Source organism: Typopeltis vanoorti, chromosome 5 (genome assembly GCF_054136105.1).
Source record: "Typopeltis vanoorti isolate ZY-2024b chromosome 5, IOZ_Tvanoo_1.0, whole genome shotgun sequence".
Classification (NCBI taxonomy): domain Eukaryota; kingdom Metazoa; phylum Arthropoda; class Arachnida; order Uropygi; family Thelyphonidae; genus Typopeltis; species Typopeltis vanoorti.
The window spans coordinates 148,531,681-148,550,663 of record NC_143553.1 but is presented as its reverse complement, the minus strand read 5'-3'; the positions used below and the strand labels follow the sequence as shown (position 1 = coordinate 148,550,663).

At 36.5% G+C, this 18,983-nt stretch overlaps 1 protein-coding gene across 1 annotated transcript in view; it reads right to left on the bottom strand.

The window, feature by feature from the left end:
* LOC150106929 (adenylate cyclase type 8-like) overlaps positions 1–18,032 on the bottom strand; it is a 131,820-nt gene extending 113,788 nt beyond the window's left edge. Inside the window, exons 1-4 of the mRNA XM_090393508.1 lie at positions 17,733–18,032; positions 7,789–8,003; positions 3,779–3,928; positions 38–171 (exon numbers count right to left, since the gene is read on the bottom strand). Of these exons, the coding sequence (XP_090249634.1) occupies positions 38–171; positions 3,779–3,928; positions 7,789–8,003; positions 17,733–17,997 (764 nt within the window). The 5' untranslated portion in view covers positions 17,998–18,032. The remainder of the gene's footprint in view (positions 1–37; positions 172–3,778; positions 3,929–7,788; positions 8,004–17,732) is intronic.
* Between the last annotated feature and the right edge of the window lie 951 nt (positions 18,033–18,983).

Below are 18,983 nucleotides of genomic sequence, written 5' to 3'. Positions count from 1 at the left end.
ATATTATAAATCGTCAATGAACCCAATTAATCCATACCTGACATTATTGTAACAATGAATGTAAATTCTGTGGAACTGCGAAGCCAGCAATTTCCCGTGATCTTCCTGGGCTATGTCGGAGATTATTTCCATAACCACAAAGTAAGGAAGAACAGACAACAAAAGTCTTTCCTAAAAATGAAGCATGCACATATTTAAAACAAAACCACTTGAGTGTTCATATCATCGCCATCATAAATATAAGTTTAAAATAAAACAAGTAAATACACTTATATCATAAATGGACTAATTGTTCTGAAAGTTGGATTTATAATAAGCTAATTTAGTGTGATAGTAATTTAATGAATTATTATGATGCTGTAAGAATAAAGAAGGATGTAAAAAGGTTTACGATAAGTCAAACTTGATTAAATGGATCTCATACAAAATGGATTGTGTACTCTTTTTTGTAGTTCGTATCATTTTCAAAACTAAGATAAACCAAATCTTTTGCTGAAGATTCGGTAAAAAAAAGCGGATAATAACCATAATAAAGAAAAATTAATGGTCGATAACCTCATGAAACAAATGACATTAAGGATTGAAGTCTTTCGAGCAATAGGCTCCTAATGGTTGGTTTCTTTCACCGTAATGGAGTGAAGACATTCGATCTTCTTGGAAAACAAGATGTAGGTTCCAAACATAGTAACAAAAAGATTCTAGAAAATAGCGTGTGTCACACACACGCAAGTATCCATGTCTGTTGTCAGTTCATAATAAAGCAAGTGCATACTCCCGATCCCTCAAGCGCTGATTACTATAGATCACTTTTAAATATAAAATAAACGATGAAGACGATTATTGAAATTGTAATCAACTACCACATATATGACATAAAAATTCGTTTCCATTTCACTTGCAAAGTTTAAATAATCATAGATCACAGCATAGATCAAATTCCCAAACAGGAGTATGTTGATTATTGGTACTCTTTGTTTAATTAGAGAATCAAAATAATGCTTACACTGATAGATAAGACAGGAAAGTAATTCTGATTTTCCCGATGTTCAGTTGCTAGAATGAATGGCTATTCAAGTAGTGGAATTACTAACTTAGGGATCTTAGAATTGCCTTTTTCTATATAGAAACTTACATCGTAAAAAGAAAAATCAACCCAACCCTTCCACCTTCGATTATTCTAATGAAGAAAAAATATATATAAAAAAAGAAACCAGTGAAAAAAATAATATATATATTATTTATTATAATATATATTGGCTCGGCTATTGCCGTTACCCCATCATGATCAGAGCTTATAGCTCCATAACACCCCATCGATACATTTTCTTCTACAGATAACGGGGAATATGAAAAGCATTTTTGCTTCACCCATCTAGCCGAAAGAAAAAAAAAACTTGGATGCTGGAATTTAAAAATAAAAAATTAAAATATTTAAAAAAGTGTAAACTACAAAATATATTTAAAAGTTTATTTCACAGATCACTGGACTGATAACAGCTATAATGAAATAAGCAAAAAACCATTGTAGAAATAACATAAAATATATAGTCCGAGTGGTTTGCGCTTCGCAACCATATGCCTGGGAAAGGCGTGTCCTGCGTTCGATTCTCGTCGCTGACGTGAAGAGCTAAGGATCTATCTCAGACATAGCCAAGTTAGCTGGTCTTGGACGTAGACTGCAGGGTTTTGGGTATTTTCTTCCCAGTTTATCTGGGATTTTTTCCAGATCCCCCCCCGCAAACAGGCAAACCATCTTAAGAACAGCAACGCTTCATAGACAATTACACATGGTTGAGCGTGGGTGTAATGACCCCACCGCGTAGTGAGTTCAAAAATCCCAAAATGGGTGACCAAGGCCCTACATGGGGCTGTAGGGCCAAAGAAGAAGAAGAATATAAAATATATGATGATAATAAAATAATTAAAACTTAGTAAAATTTAAAAAAATCACAAATATCTAAATATACAAAAATGATATATAGGCAAAAATATGATATATTTTTAATATGGGGATCAATATAAGCATATTGATCCCCATATTAAAAAAATTGATCCCAGTATTAAAAAAAGTGATAAATAAAATAAGTAATATAGAGTAGGTTCTATCAAACTGTATTTAGAAAAGAGCGATTTACGAATACATATAGGCAATATACGACAAAATAATTTAAATAGTCTTTCGAAAACGAAACCAATGGTATTTAAGGGCAAATCGTGAAGAATTCATAAAATTCTTAATAATTAGACGGATGATTATTTCTAATTCTTTTATATAAGAAATGTTATACGAGGGTGGTCTGAAAAGTTCTTGGCCTCACAATGAAAAAACGAATTTATAATTTATTTTTATTTTTCAACACAATCTCCCTTAAGACTAATACATTTATTCCAGCGCCATTATCCCGTCCCTGTAGTGGTTCTCAGTAAGATCTTCAAAATACCCTTCTACAGGTGCAATCACCTCTTGATTCGAAGAAAAACGCTGACCAGCGAGGAAGAATTTTAGTTTTGGAGAGAAATAGAAGTCAGAGGGAGCCAAATCTGGGGAATGGGGTGGATGTTCCAAAACTTCATAGTGCAGATCCCTTAATTTTCCCATTGCCAAAAACACCTTCGTGGGCAGGTGCATTGTCCTGATGAAAGATTATTTTTTCTTCTGCAAACTGGGTTTTTTCTCATGAATTTTTCGTCTAGTCGGGTTAAAAGATCGGAATAATATTCCCCACTTATTGTTCTACCCTTTTCATGATAATTAATAAACAAAATGCCTTTAGCATCCCAAAACACCGATGCCATGACTTTTCCTGCTGATGGAACCGACTTTGTCTTCTTTGGCACTGAACAACCGGCTTCTGTCCACTGTTTTGACTGCTGTTTGGATTCTGGAGTGAAATGGTAAATCCAAGTCGTATCCATAGTAATAAATCGACGCATAAAAACCTTCCAAGCACTCTTCAGAGATTTTCATGCGAGTGCATTTTTGATCTGTTGTGAGCAAGCGAGGCACCCATCTTGCGCAAAACTTTTTCATATGAAATTTTTCATGCAAAATATATGCTACATGTTCTTCTGAATTGCCTATAGTTTCATCATTTTCAGGCAGTTCGATTCGCTGGTCATCCAATACCATATCTTAAAAAAAAAAATCTTGCCCATAGTGTTGCCATCTATGATCGTGGCCGAGAACCTTTCAGACCACCCTCATATAAGAGCGAAACGAATATTAAAACTTTTGAAATTTTGACAATTTGTAGGTTTATTTACTAAATAGAACTTTTAACCCTAATTTAGCACAAAAAGTATGTTTAAAAGTATATTTTTAACCGTGAGATACTGTGTATTAAACACACTACAAACAAAGAATAAAAAACGTTATATAAAATTTAGAGAACTGCAAAATATATTAAGCTGTGTTTACTTATTTAGAGGGCAAATAATTTATATCCACCATTTACATTTAATGAAATGCTAGTGTCCTGCTGACAAGCCGTTCACCCACAAACTGTGGGTGTAAAGCATTTTACACGAGCTGTGTAAAGTGCTTTATCTGCTTCTAGATTTAACAGTATTTTTACATAACTGAAATTGCGAAGTTCAAATAAACCCTAATAACATGAAGGCAAGTTAATTTTAAACAAAAATGATAACTTTTAAATAGAGATAAAAACGAAAATGGGCCTTGCGGATCGATATATATATATACACATGTAAACTTTGATGACATAAGCAGCTAATAAGTTTCTTTTTGTATTTTTATGCGATAGCAATTCCTATTTACCTGTTTGTCGTTTTCCTTTTGGATTTGATATCGTGTTTCCATGGCTCTTCTCGTCTCCAGGAAGGCATTTCGTTGAGCTCGGTCGGTAAGATATTTGGTATACATACTCACAAAGTTGAAACAGGTATAAAGAAGAATATTTGTGATTATCTGAAAGGAGATAAAAAATCTTTAATTACGAATTTTTATTTTACTATTGTATATGGCACATTAAGTTCTATTGTCCAGATTTCACTTCCATACAATAGGAGTGGTAGGACTAATGTATTGTATACTTTTAGTCTGGTTTGTTTTTGTACTAGGTTTGGTTTAAATATAGAGTTAATTACACCAATAATTAACAGTGAAATGATGATAATGTAAACAATAGAACTTAATGTGCCATATACAATGCAATACAATACAACCAAACTGTAGTCCAAACTAAAAGATATCCCAAAATATAACACCAACAATACTTTACAGATGGTACAATGCACTCCACTAAATAACAGTCTCTTGTCAGTCGCCATGTTCAAATATATTCATCTGATTACGTTTGTCCAATCAAAGCATTCCAGCTTGTCAAATATATGCCACTTTGTTCTGGGGTTGAAGATATCCCAGAGACATGTTCGAGGATATACTTAGACTTATAGCGTTCATTGTATGTCCTTTACTGTGTTTCTTAGTTGTGTACCTCGCAAAATAAAGTTTAATGACCGTATTGATGGATTAATATCGGGTCACCAAACTATTGATGACTGTGACTGCTGAGGTCGTCTTTCCAATTCCGTTGTAAACGTATCCGAACAGAGTCGAGCAAGTCTCAGCGTTATAACGCACGCATCAACTAAATTGATCTTTTTGAACAACTGTTTGTCCTGATGACCGTCTTGGTTTTAGTGTTATTTGGTCAAGTTTCAAAAACTCGATGAAGGGAGTCGGTTCTGACTTATCTGAAAAAATATATTTTGAGATAAGTTCTTATCAATCGTCAAACTTTATCTCGATAATAGTGCTATATTAACACTAATAATAATTCTATCTTGATATTCTTAATAAAGATGGATTTCCTATTTAAAAAAACAAACAAACATTTTTCTCTATAAAATAAATATACAGTTAAGTTTCTACCGCCGAGTGGCTTTAAAGTAATAAATAAATAAACCCTATGGTGCCCTTGATTCATTAAAATGGAATGGTAATTCTTGTGAACTGTTATACCGAATGAATTTCTCAAAAATATAGTGCTTTATGCTAATAATTGCCGCATATTTTACAATTTTTTTAAAAAATTTAAGATAATTATAATGAATAATATAGAAAGTTAAATTATTTATGAAATAGTATAAATAATATTAATAAATGTTGAAAATATATGTATTTATATACACCAGACGATTAAACACCATAATTTTGTACAAAAATTGTAAATATTTTTATGCTACAAGATCTTTGCGCGATAACGAATCAAGAGTCAGGCAAATTATTGCTGAGATTATTGTCCGATTGGCGAATTCATAAATTCATATTTTGTTCATCCAATTTGGCTTAGATCAAGTGTGTAGTTCATTTTTGTGAACTTTCCCCATAAGTGATTAGCAAATTGTAGTATAGTATATGTTAGCTCAGTTATATTATCGGCAAAGCGTCTCATAGAGGCACTTGATAATAAACTACAGCAGCAGATACAGAATAAACCCCAGACTGGGGCAAGAACAACATACTCGGTGGTGGGAATAGCTTAGCCTCCCCCTCACCAGGAGGAGAGGCTTTGCCGCGTACGCGGACCCTTGGAATCGAAGTAGAAGCTGATCTACGACCTCGATGTTTGGCCAAAGCCCTCATCGAAAGCGTCTGCGCTGAGCAGATTTTTGGGTTTACTCCCTTTGGTGGTGGCCGCTTCCAAGTAGTAGTAAGGAGTGAGCAAACAAGAGACTTTCTCCCTCGAGATGAAAACGCCCGTTCCCAACTTCATTATTATTGGATCCGCCAGAGTAATGATAAATTACCCTGGTGTAAAAAAACAATGTTTTAGATGTGATGCTTTCACTCACCTTGGGGCGGACTGTCCTAGAGTGAAATGTAAAAACTGCCTCAAAGCAGGCCACAACCAAGAAAACTGTGAGTCAGCTTGCCTGAAATGTGGGGTCATTGACCACAAAGTGGACACATGTCCATCCAGAACCCTTGCTGAGAGGATGGGTGGTGCAATCACGCCAGCAACTCCACCAAGCAATGGAAATGACACACCACAGGAAGCTTCTGCTCCTGATATAACAGAAATCCATACCTCCACGTCTAAGAAAAACCGAAAGGGGGAAAAAACTTCCACATGCAGTAAAATCCAACAAGAAGAAACAATCGCTATTGAAACCATCAATACCAATATAGATACTAATACAGATGATATAGATAGGGAAGAAGGAAAGATGGAGGTGAACACCAACACCTCCAAACGGCCATTAAGCCCACAGGAAGAAGAGTTGGTAACGCCCAAAACAGCAAAAGTATCTGAGACCGCCCACCCAGAAGTCCCTCACGCGAAAGCAGGGGAGACTCTCAGCCATCTCATCAGAGGTATCTCAGGGATGGCGGAAAAATTCAACGAAGCGATAAAAAAAAAATAGGAGAACCTGAACTCCTCCTCACAGGAGAACATGGATCTGACATCGTCAGTGCAAAATGGGGTGACATTTTAGTTGATGACATCAGCAAAATCACCCCTGAGCAAGTAGAGGTAGCCCAGGATTTAGACGAGGAGGCAGCTTCGGCGTTCTTCATAGCTCTCTGCAAACTAGACATGGCCAAGGGAAGTGAGGTGGCCAAAAGAATAATAACTGCCCACAACAAAAGAAAGACACAGTAACCACCTTGTGGGGTTTCTGTACACAGCTTCACCGGTTTCAGCTATCACAGGTGGGGGAGGACCTGAGAACCCGAGCGGCGAAGGCTTACAGCGAGGCGGTGCAGTTCCTTGTGAGCTGCATCACTCGGGCCAGATCCTTCCTCCACCTCTAAGTTTAACTTTCAATTTTTACTTTTCTGTGTACTTTTTTGTTTTTTTGTTACATGTTTCCTTTTTAGGATTTTTCCTTTTTTGTAAAGTGAAAAATCAACGACCGTTTTAGAAACGCCACTGGGGGGGGGGGGCAAACAGCTAAAACAGGTCAACTGAGGCCTCTTTAACCTACTCTACCACTATGCACTCTATCTTTATTTCCTCTCCTACTATCTGCTGACTCTCAGCCTATCTTACTCTACAGGCCGATGATGAAGTTTGTTGAACTCACAAATTATTATTATTGTTCAAGGTGATTTCTTTTGACTCGACAATGCGGCGTTCTACCTCATCGTGGCAAATGTGTAGGTTAGAAGTTTCTGCCCAATTTACTTCATGTTGGCGGATTTCGTTGTTCGTGTTAATTGAAAACAGGACATAATTTGCTATAATTTGCCTGACTCTTTCAGCTCTACTATCAGATACTGGAGATCGCGTGGTTCCACACACGCACAAGTGTACAACAATAGAACTTTAACACGGACTATAGCTCAAGTTCATAATAACTGTAATTCACAGTCGAATATTATAACTTTATAATTGTATAGTTTTAGAGCGTCTCCATGTTTTCAGTGTATTTTAATAACTTTCTATGTTCTTAACGCCTGATGAAGTCGATCCCGACGAAATATGTTGCGTTTTCAAATAAATCTCAATTTGTTATAATTCTCGGTTTTTTTTAGTCAGTTTATATAAAAATGAACATATCCCAGCGCCGAGTTAATATTAGTAGTCATATATATATATATATATATATATATATATATATATATATATATATATATATATATATATATATATATATATATACATATATATATACTACAAATCTGTTGATATATTTGGTATGATTGTCTGATGGCACATATAGTTATGAAATTGTGCCATGGCTTATTTGACAAATCTGTTGGTATATTTGGACAGATTACAAGTTTAAAAATAAATTCTACGAACCTCAGTCACTTACCTTTTGTGGTAAAGCATCTTCCTCCGAAGGTTTCACTGAGATAATAATAATGTGGACAATTGAACTTAATGTCCCACATACAATGCACCAACGAAGAGGAAGAGGCAGCATAGCGTAGGTTACAAACACAATGAAAAGGATGTGCCAAACAGCATCGCTACTGATCATGCCGCTATCGCCTTCTTCGCTAAAATCAATTCCAAAACTTCCGTTCCCTAAAGATGAAAAAAGTGTTATTAGAATGCAAAGTATCTGCGTAATAAATGTTGGTATGCACTCAGTTACCAAAGACAACCGCTCGCTAAATGCACCCCCATCTATGACATATACGATCTATAGCTGGAAGACTTTGCCCTGTTAGCATGATCAGGTGCAACAGTCTCTCAGGTATAATGAGAATGGTGTGATAAGCAAAAAATATCAAGTCAGCGTTGAGCACATGACCTGAAGCAACTAACTGATGCACGACACCGGAGAACCTGGAGATACAAAGTAAAATAGGCGTTGGACGGGTTAATTGACTGTGCAGTCCAACCAAGTATACTACACTTGTCCAACGCAAAGAAGCACACACGGGAGAAGAAACATCAGCAGAAAATATCAAAGGATTGGGCAAAGGTTGCATGGAGTGAAGAATCCTAGTTTCTTTCATTTCATCCAGACGAAGGAGAAAGAGCACGAAGAAAACGACATGAAGCTTATCCATTTGCCCGTTAACCTTGCATTTGATAAAGTTACGTTTTAGATCATCATCCGGAAACGATTTCAGGAACGTGAGTGGCTTTAGTTTAATAAATGTGTCGATTCTTACTCCCCAGATCTCAATCTCATTGAGCATATCGGTTGTGATAGGACTCGCTGGCAGCAAACCTGATGCGCAGTAATTCGTTATACAAATGGAGTTTTTCCAGAGTAAGGGGTGAATGTCTCTGTGTAAAGCTCTGAAGACTAAAGATAGTCTTCAACGGGTTATAAAGTGGCAGCATGGTTAATAAACGGACCACTTAGTGTATTATGCAGAAGCAGCTGCTGATAATTGTAAATATTAAAATACACTATGAATCCTGATGCAGAGTGGGAGTAGGCAATGAAATTTGAAAATGAAACAAAATTAGACTATTCAACTTCATTTAGCTATTTATATACATTTAAAATTTTCTTTCATCTTTAATGATCTGGCACATCGGTCCAGATTATTATTATCAGACGAGAGAACACATCGAGTCTCCACCCTGGCACATCAAGCCAGATCATTATTATCTGACGAGATAGAGCTTAAAAATGAACTTAATTTACTAAAAAGTCAAAAATATAAATTAGTGTGGATATATAATATAATAATGGACATATTTTCAAAATTTAGTATTTTTTTTATACAAGTGAAAAAAAAAGGTGTTCAAGACAGTTAGGTTACTTAAAGCAATTTCGTAAATTCTAAGACTTATTGTTTTGGGTTTTAATAAATACACTTTCTTGTTATTATAGAACTAAACAAATTATTTTAAACGGCTTTTCAGTTCAAATATTTACAATGCGAAGGAATTAAATAAAGATACATACTTGTAATTCATCCAGAACAATAAAAACAACTTGCAAATAATTCATAAACTAATAAAATTAGAATTATATAGAATATGAACACTTTAATAATCTGTTAACGAATAGGCATGTCACAGTAGATGTAAATTTATGTGCATGGAAGCAAAAATGTCATTTTTGTACTCTATACTCATTAAGACATAAAACATAGATATGAAACCTGATTGTTCTACTTGGATTTAGGGGTGGGGGGGGCTCATTTTCAAGTCTTATTCAGTTAAGCGACTAGAAAATATCAAAGCAGGCTGCAAAATGTATAGATATACACTGCGCTGCCAAACGTATACGGACAACCCCAAGATATAATATACTGGCCTCTGTTCTGCAGGTGCGTGGCCCATATGTGGTGTGGGCACTTAACTCAGTGTCTCTAGGTCAGGCACGTCAAACTCGTTTACCCTCAAGGGCCAAATTAAGAATTATACATCAAGCCGCGGGTCGCAACATAAAAGCAAATCTATTAGAGTTAACATTAGAGTATATAAGTAGAAAATACAATCATGTTACAAAAATACATATAAAATAAGTTTACATATTTAAATAAAATGATACATATAATTTTTTTGAAGAAACTTGACAACGTTTTTCATTAACGAAATCTTCAAAATTTGGTTGAGTTTATTGAGCTATAGTTAATTTCAATATTGCTTGCACATACTGGTCTGTTAATCTTGATCTTTCTGCAGTTTTATTATTCTTTAAAGTTGAAAATAGTTATTCGCATAAATATGTGCTACAACATAGATAAAATGCGCCTAACTGCACATAACACATTGGAGTATCGATCGACTGATAAATAATTATAGAACTTTGGAGTTCCAACATCCATATAGTTTTGTTTCAATACGGAATCAGACTGAATTTCGATTAATTCCGACTGTAAATTGTCATCAAGTTTCAACATAAATCGACAGAGGAGAAGTAAATAGGTGAAACTGATTTTCACATTTCTTAAAATCTAAAAATCTTCTTTTGAATTCATTTTCTAATAACTTATGATTGAGATATTATGAAATTTTCAATTTCAATGACAACATTCATTTTGAATGTTGTCAATCATTATTACAAAAATCGGTGATTTTTCAAAATGGGATAAATTTTCTTTTTGAATTTGTTTTTGCCAAAGTAATAATTTCTGTTTGAAAATGTTAATATTGTCAAATAACATGGTAACTACTTGATGTTTGCCTTGTAGCTTAACATTAAGTTGACTAAGGTGACTTGCAATGTCAACTGAAAAAGCCAGGTCCTTTATCCATTGATCATTTTTTAATATTTCACATTCATAATTTTTCGATTCTAAAAAAATGGCAATTTCGTCGCAATTCGAAGAATCGCTTTAAAACTTGATGACTGGAAAGCCATCTAATTTCTGTATAATAAGGTAGATCGCTTTATGCACTTTCTATACCGTCTAGAAAGTTACTAAATTGGCGATGATTAAGCCCACGTGCACGAATATAATTTACAATTTTACTGTCATTTTTTAGGACGTGTCTAATATTTAAAACTTTGGAGCTTAATGTTTGCTAATGAATAATGCAATGAAAATGTTGAAAATTATTATTACTTTGCTCTTTGCATTTTTCTTTTAAATTTGTAACAACTCCTTCAACAACACCAGTCATGGCAGGAGCACCATCAGTTGCAAGACAAACTAGCTTTTTTAACGGTAAATTGTATTCATTCAAAACTTCCATACGGGCATCAAAAATATCAACTCCAGTGGTTGTATCGTGCACAGGAATAAATTTCTAGAAGTTCTTCACTTGCTTTTAAGTTCATATCACATCCACGAATAAAAACAGTCAGTCGAGCGATATCCCGTACATCCGTACTTTCGTCAATTGCAAAGGAATAGGTCTGAAATGTTGGAATTATTGATTTTAGTTGATTCCTCAAGTTCCCGGCTGTATCATCAATGCTGCTGGCAATGGTATTTCGAGATAAGTTTATATTTTTAAACTTCTTTAATTGATCAGGACACAACACTTCAACTGCTTTAATAATGTACATTCGCGAATAAATTCCCCTTCAGTGAATGGTTTCGACTTGCTTGCAATTAAATGGGATAACAAATAACTGATTTTTACCGTAGCTCTATTATCTTCAATAGGTTTAGTGGATAAACTTCGTTGATTTTGAAGTGTCAACTTTAATGACAATTTATCTTCACGAAGTTTCGCAACATATATGTCATAGCTTTCTTTATTATTTGTATCGCAATGCCTTTTAATATTATATTCTTTGCAAACTGCAATAGAGTTTCTATATATAAGGCATAATTTTTTTTCCTTGAATGCAAAAATATTGTAACTCCCATTTTTCTTGAAAACGACGATGTCTTCTTCAATTAATCGTTTTTTACTCATACTGGTTGAAGGTTTCGACATTATTTTTATAAATTCTTTATTAATTATAAAGAAAAAACTACATTATTTAAGTTAAGGGATATTACATCCCATATTGTTTCTTAGCCGAATAAGAAACTCAATAGTTTCATGCCGAATATAGAAACTATATAAAGTTCGGCGATTCCAAGCGTAAGCCAATACCTGGATAGTGCAGCAACTGACCCTTGAAGGTGGTAGTGCAAGCTGAGGCAACTCATGTAAAAGGTGGATCAAGTTCCGATCACTATTTTTGATATTTACCCATAATGTGAACTTAACTCCTAGGAGCTGTATTATTGTTCAACATTATGAGAGAAGGTCACTACCCAGACCGGTTTCGACCTTTTTTGAGGTCTCATCAATGAGTAGGTAGACCATGTTAATACCAAGTTTGTATCGAACAGAACTTACATCCCTTTAATGAGAATTATCAAGAGGTGTCCTATTAAAGAACAATAATACAGCTCCTAGGAGTTAAGTTCACATTATGGGTAAATATCAAAAATAGTGATCAGACTTGCTCCACCTTTTACATGAGTTGCCTCAGCTTGCACTACCTTCAAGGGTCAGTTGCTGCACTATCCAGGTATCGGCTTACGCTTGGAATCGCCGAACTTTATATAGTTTCTATATTCGGCATGAAACTATTGAGTTTCTTATTCGGCTAAGAAATAATATGGGATATAATATCCCTTAAATTAAATAAGTTCATGTCGCCGAATTGAAGCCTTTGTCTCTTCATTATAATTAATACTTTAATAGGACACCTCTTGGTAATTCTCATTAAAGAGATATAAGTTCTGTTCGCTACAAACTTCGTATTGATGACGGTCAGAGGGTGATCAAGAATCCAATACCCTTGGAGGGTAATGGATGGCAATGCTGTAGGCAATGAAGTTCTAACTGAGGCTCGGCTATTGCTATTACCCTCCTGCCATGATCAGCGCTTTAATAGCTCGATAACATTTTATCCATACACTGCCCGCTACAGATAACAGGGAAGATGAAAAGCATTCTTGCTTCGCCCCTTTAAGCCAGTCCTTATATAAGGATATAAGGACTTCGTATTGATTGACTTGTTCTTACGGGATTTTTCTGTCGGTTATTTTTGCTTTTCTGTGTACGTTTTTGTTTTGTTACATGTTTCCTTTTTAGGATAGGATTTTTCCTTTTTTGTAAAGTGAAAAATCAACGACCGTTTTAGAAACGCCCCTGGGGGGCAAACAGGTCAGCTGAGGCCTCTTTAACCTACTCTACCACTATGCACTCTATCTTAATTTCCTCTCCTACTATCTGCTGACTCTCAGCCTATCTTACTCTACAGGCCGATGATGAGGATTTGTTGAACTCACAAATTATTATTATTATTATTATTATGCTTCTTAGGATTTCTCCTACCCTACTTCGGGATCACTGGCCACGCCGGACCATGTGCGGAGACGGTGCCTGAGTGGTACTACACAATATGTAAACTTTTTAAAAAATTGGCAACGGATGGAGTTCAAGTGCTTCGGCTCAGCCCAAACAAGCTGTACTGGAAAATTTTTGACAGCTTTGACTGGGAAAAACCCGATCTGGGCACAAACGAAGAGGTGCTGTTCACCAACATAAAAAACAGCTGGGGGCAACCATTTCACAGGGACTTAGCCTGGAGAATCGCCTACGGCAGACTCCCGGTGAAACTGGTAAAATCAGCCTATAACCCGCGACCATGCAACCCCTTCTGCGACGTCTGCGGTGCGATAGAAACCGTAGGGCACCTCTTCTTTCACTGCCCGCCAGCACAGCGTGTTTGGCACAGACTGGCTGAGGTGCTTGCAATCCCAGCGCTCACATTCGCCGAAGTAGTCCTGCTACAGTTTCCTCCCCCAGTAACCAAAAACAAGAAACACCTGATTTTCGTAATAAATGTGATTAAGCACCACATTTGGAAAATCAGGAAAAAACACCTTCTTAACGAGGAGGATCGCATCTATCTCTGTGTTAAGAACTGTCTCTCAGCCTACCTCCGCCGCTTCCTGGAGCAGGAAAGGTACTTACGGGGAGAAGAGCGGTTCCTGAGGAGATGGTGCGATCCACCAACCATCTGCCAGATCATACAGGGGGGAATCCGGTTGTGTCTACACCTATAACACCTTCAAGTTGTAGGTGTTGACGTTATCTCGATCTTCCTTCCTGATCAGCGTTTACCCCATAGGTATGTCTAGTCCTTTCGCAGTTGAAAGTTTTTCTGTCCCTAGGTTGGGGTTGACCTGAACAAACCCGGACCTGCGAAGGCCAACATCGAGGTGGTCCCAAGCCCTTTTCAGGGCGGGGTCTTCCGGGCCAGGTCATCTCCCTTCTTTTCCTGGTTATACTGGGTTTGCTCGGCAAACTCATTCCTCTATAGAATTGTCTTCCACATAGTCTTTAGATTTATTTACACTTGTTAAATTTGCTTAGTCTCTCCTTTTTTTTTTTTTCCTTTTCAGGATTTTTCCTTTTTAAAAGTGAAAAATCAACGACCGTTTTAGAAGCACCCCTGGGGGGTCAAACAGCTAAAACAGGTCAGCTGAGGCCTCTTTTATCTACTCTCTACCACTATGCACTCTATCTTTATTTCCTCTCCTACTATCTGCTGAACCTCAGCCTATCTTACTCCACAGGCCAATGATAAGATACGTTGAACTCACAAATTATTTTATTATTTATTACTTTCTCTTTGCTGGTATCTTTCCTATCCTACGGGATTTTTACTAAATCTACCACCACGATCATACTCTTCCCTAGATTCTATATCTTTTTTTTTGCCCTGGCCAAACCTAAGACTGATATGTCTTCACTACTTCCTAGGGTGAGAACGGTCGCTTTTCAAACGGACCCATCCCTAAACAAAAGATAGAAGCCTTTGTCTCTTCATTATAATTAATACTTTAATAGGACACCTCTTGGCAATTCTCATTAAAGGGAGCAAGTTCTGTTCGCTACAAACTTGGTATTAACATGGTCTACCTACTTTTTTAGCCACAACCTCTGGGTTATACAGCTAAACAGGTTGACTGAGGCCTCTTTACTACCTCCTACTATCCTACTCTACCTTTCGCTCTCTTCCCCTCTTACTACCAGCGGATTCTCAGCAATCTTTTATACCCCAAAGGCCGATGATGAAAGACAAGAACTCCCATTCTACCTACTCACTGATGAGACCTCAAAAAAGGTCGAAATCGGTCTGGGTAGTGACCTTCTCTCATAACATTGAACAATAATCAGCTCATAGGAGTTAAGTTCACATTATGGGTAAATAAATAAATAAATATCAAGAATAGTGATCGGAGCTTTCCCCACCTTTTACATGAGTTGCCTCAGCTTGCACTACCTTCAAGGGTCAGTTACTGCACTATCCAGGTATTGGCTTACGCTTGGAATCGCCGAACTTTATTTATATTTATATATTTATATTTATATATATAGTTTCTATATTCGGCATGAAACTCTTTGAGTTTCTTATTCGGCTAAGAAACAATATGGGATAAAATATGTAATATAATATAATATCCCCTAACTTAAATAAGTTCATGTCGCCGAATTGAAGCCTTTGGCTCTTCATTATAATTAAAAAAAAAAACTACACTTTCTTACGACTTGAAAATTTCTAACAGTTAGCCTCCGATTGCTGTGGTCAGCGGATGTAGCCGTACATAGACTTGCTCGTTAAAATTCGTATTCATATTTATGCAGTGTACACCACTGCATCAATATTTTATGTATTTATGCATAAATACACCACTGCATAAACATAAATATGCAATAAATACAAGATTTTTTGAAATGACAAATAGAACATTATTTCCTTTAGAAATTGCAGAATAGTTTGGCGTATAAAATAATCCTAATAGAAATGTTAATTTTTGAAATATGTTTATTTAATTCGGTGTTGTCAAAAGTTAAATAATTACATTGGTTACAAAGTTTGGCGGACCGCATTTTGTTACTTGTCGGCGGGCCTTATGCAGCCCGCGTGTTTGACATGCCTGCTCTAGGTACCAGAAGGTGCTAGTTAATCATCTTCCTGGAGCGATGGCGGAGTTCTAAGAGAATGCAATCGATTGTTTCTTCCAGCAAGACAATGCGCCATGGCATGCTGCGCGTACAACACAAAGGTAGTTTACAGATGTTGGCATTAACTTGTTGCCTTGGTCTGCCCAGAGTCCCGATATGAACCTGATTGAAGTGATGTGGGATATTTTGGAGCGCCACATTCGCCTGTGCAAGCCACCTGTCACCAACTACCATCATTGTTGGAACGTTTGAAGCCCGAATAGCAACATATCCCACCAAACACAGTATCAGAAACTTGTAGAACAGTCTTCTAGGACGTGTTGCAGTGGTTATTGCTGCAAAGGGTGGCTCAACATGCTATTGGCTGTAGCAGTCATGTATGGTCTGCCAGACAAATGGTGTCCGCATGCTTTTGGTAGGCAGTGTATGCATGTTTCTTCTTCTCTTATAAACCGAAGGATTTTTAGGAGTTTCAAAAGATCTTTTCTTTTTCGAAATTCCCTAAGGATACCAAAATTTAACTGGTTTTAATATATCAAGAATTTTGACGGAATGCTCATAAATATTGTTGACGAAACTTTTTATTATTTTTTTTTTGGTAGTCAACGTTTGGCCTTCAAACTTTACGATGTTAGTCTTCTATTTCTTTTCTTTCTTTCTTTTTTTTTAAGTCTGTGTTCTTTGTCTCATTAAAGCTAAAATGCAAGTTAAATTTAAAATTCCTAGTCTAGCGAACTATATGATGGTAGTTTGCACGTAGAATTTCATGGTTTTTTTTACACTGAAGGATGAATAAAATAGGCAACACGTTCGGGATAAATGAAGCCTAAATCCAGTGTGGCTTTCTTGGTAGAAGTTGCCCTCCTCCGTCTCTTAACCAGTTTCCGTAATCCACAAACCTTCAAGCGATTCTCATTCAAAACATTTATAGGCTTAATGCCATGTTCGTCGCCCCTAATCTTATTATTATGTCTTCATTCAATTCTCTGTCTCTCAAAGGCGTGTACATTTTCTGACTGGTTGTCTGCTACTTTTCAGGATCAAAAACAGTAGTAATTATATATGGGACAAACGGGGGCTATGATAGGTTTTAAATTCTGTCCAGAATGTGAAGACCTTTATAATGTTTCTTTACGGAAGATGAATTAGTCGGTCTCATACGTAGGGATGGATTTTTCATCCTACAAGAAGATAAACTTAGATTTTTATAAATCTGATTTGGACAATCATAAGTGACGTAATGGTTCATACCACAGTGCGAGTTCTATTTGTTTGTTTCGTAGGAGCCGGAGTTTCTGGAATCGAAAACAAAACTCTGTAGAAGTGTTCCCTGAGATGGGACTTGAACCCAGATATTTCCAATCAGAGAGCGCCCTTGTCTCTGACAACATAATAAATCTTTTTCCACCCTTAAGCTATCATTTTTTAAATCTGTTGAACGATTTCCTGTACGCATTCAGCTCATCTAACTTTCCTTTAGTGAAAAAAAGTTCATAATGGATGTGATGATCATCATCAGGAATTACAACAATATGAGTACAAGTCAATAAGGCAGTCATAAAACAAATGAAAAGCAGTTTGCAATGAATCACTTAATACACTCCGGTTTAAGTATATTCTCTAGAACAGTAGTAAAAGTGCACTATCGTTGGTTGCAACAGGAATACCTGACATCCGTTAGCTAACTCAAAGGGATCTTTATACCTCTTGTATATCACCATGAGTTAGATGACGGTGTGAAGAAACAATTAAAATAATAAAAAAGAGACTAGCATATAAAAGATAACCGCAAAATCATGATACAACGAAAGTCGCGCGTATCACTCGTCTACTTCACAAAGTACGTTTAAAATATAAAAAATAATAACATTTCAAAATATAGAATTAATTGTTAAAAAATCGACAGGTACATACCTTGCACATTCATTACAATCCAAGTCAAAACGGCTCCCCATTGCAGATAATTATTTGCAAAACACTTCCAACAGGCTAACAAACAGAGAAAGACATTTACCACAACCCATGGTACGTTTCTGATAACCACGTGCACTGGAAAAGTGACTGTTCCCTGGCCAGCCAGATAGTAGACCAACACAGACACCTTAAGAATCATATCGATGATGTTAACTATGATCAGAGATCGCTGTCTCTGACGATGTGAGTATCTCTGGTAAGCCATTTCCAGATGCTTGTCTTTAAAGTGGTTAGTAAGAGAAGGGAAGATGAGACCCCAGATCATATGCCCCTCTTTAAATCTGCTGCTGGAGTACTTGGACGAATTGTCCTCCGAATCATAGTCCATATCCAGAGGCTGCCGGAAACCACTGGATGTTTCGCGCACTGGTGTCCATGACGATCCAGCAGTTGCTGAATAGTCCAAACAGGTGATAACATTTGTACCAGGTGGCAGCACTGTCGGAGAACTGGTATTCTTGTTGTTCTGTTCGGTTCCTGATCGGGAATAATGGCCATTAATCTGGCAATTCCAGTGGATAGGTTGATCGGAAACGAAGTGGTTGGCTTCGGAAGATGCCACTGAAAGGGATATAGTAGGCAAGGCGTCCACCTCCGGAAGTGATGGGGGAGATGAGGTGAAAGGGAATATGTACGTTTTGTCTTGGATTCTACGGAAGGCCCTTTGCCACAAGATTCTCGGTATGTTGGTGGAACTGGACCTAAAAGCCATAAAGACAACCTTGAGGTTAATTCTTATTCTTATTGCATTTATAGTTCAAATCTCTTATTGCAATATCTATTACAACACATACAGATATTTCCCTCTTGTTTCTTTCTTTCTATTTGGTATTACAGTACTTATCTCTTGACTTATATCAAATAGGGGAAAAGTAACATTCTAACAACAATTCAGACATAAAAACCCTTTTCTTCTATTTTTGTGAGTTTGCTTAATTTTTTATCTTCATTATAAGGTTACAATAATAATGACAAAACAAAAATTAAAAAAAATATTGGAGGGGGGCCTCGAATGGAGCTTTGTCTATTCGAGGTCCTCAGATACCTTTGCACGATCCTACATAGGTTACAATATATTTGGCTGCAAATAGTTGGCACAATTTGTACAGGGATGTCTGAGCATTTCTAGCTTCTTTCTTTGTGGCTTGTACTCGCATTCGTGGTTCAATATTTATATTTGTTTTTGCTTTT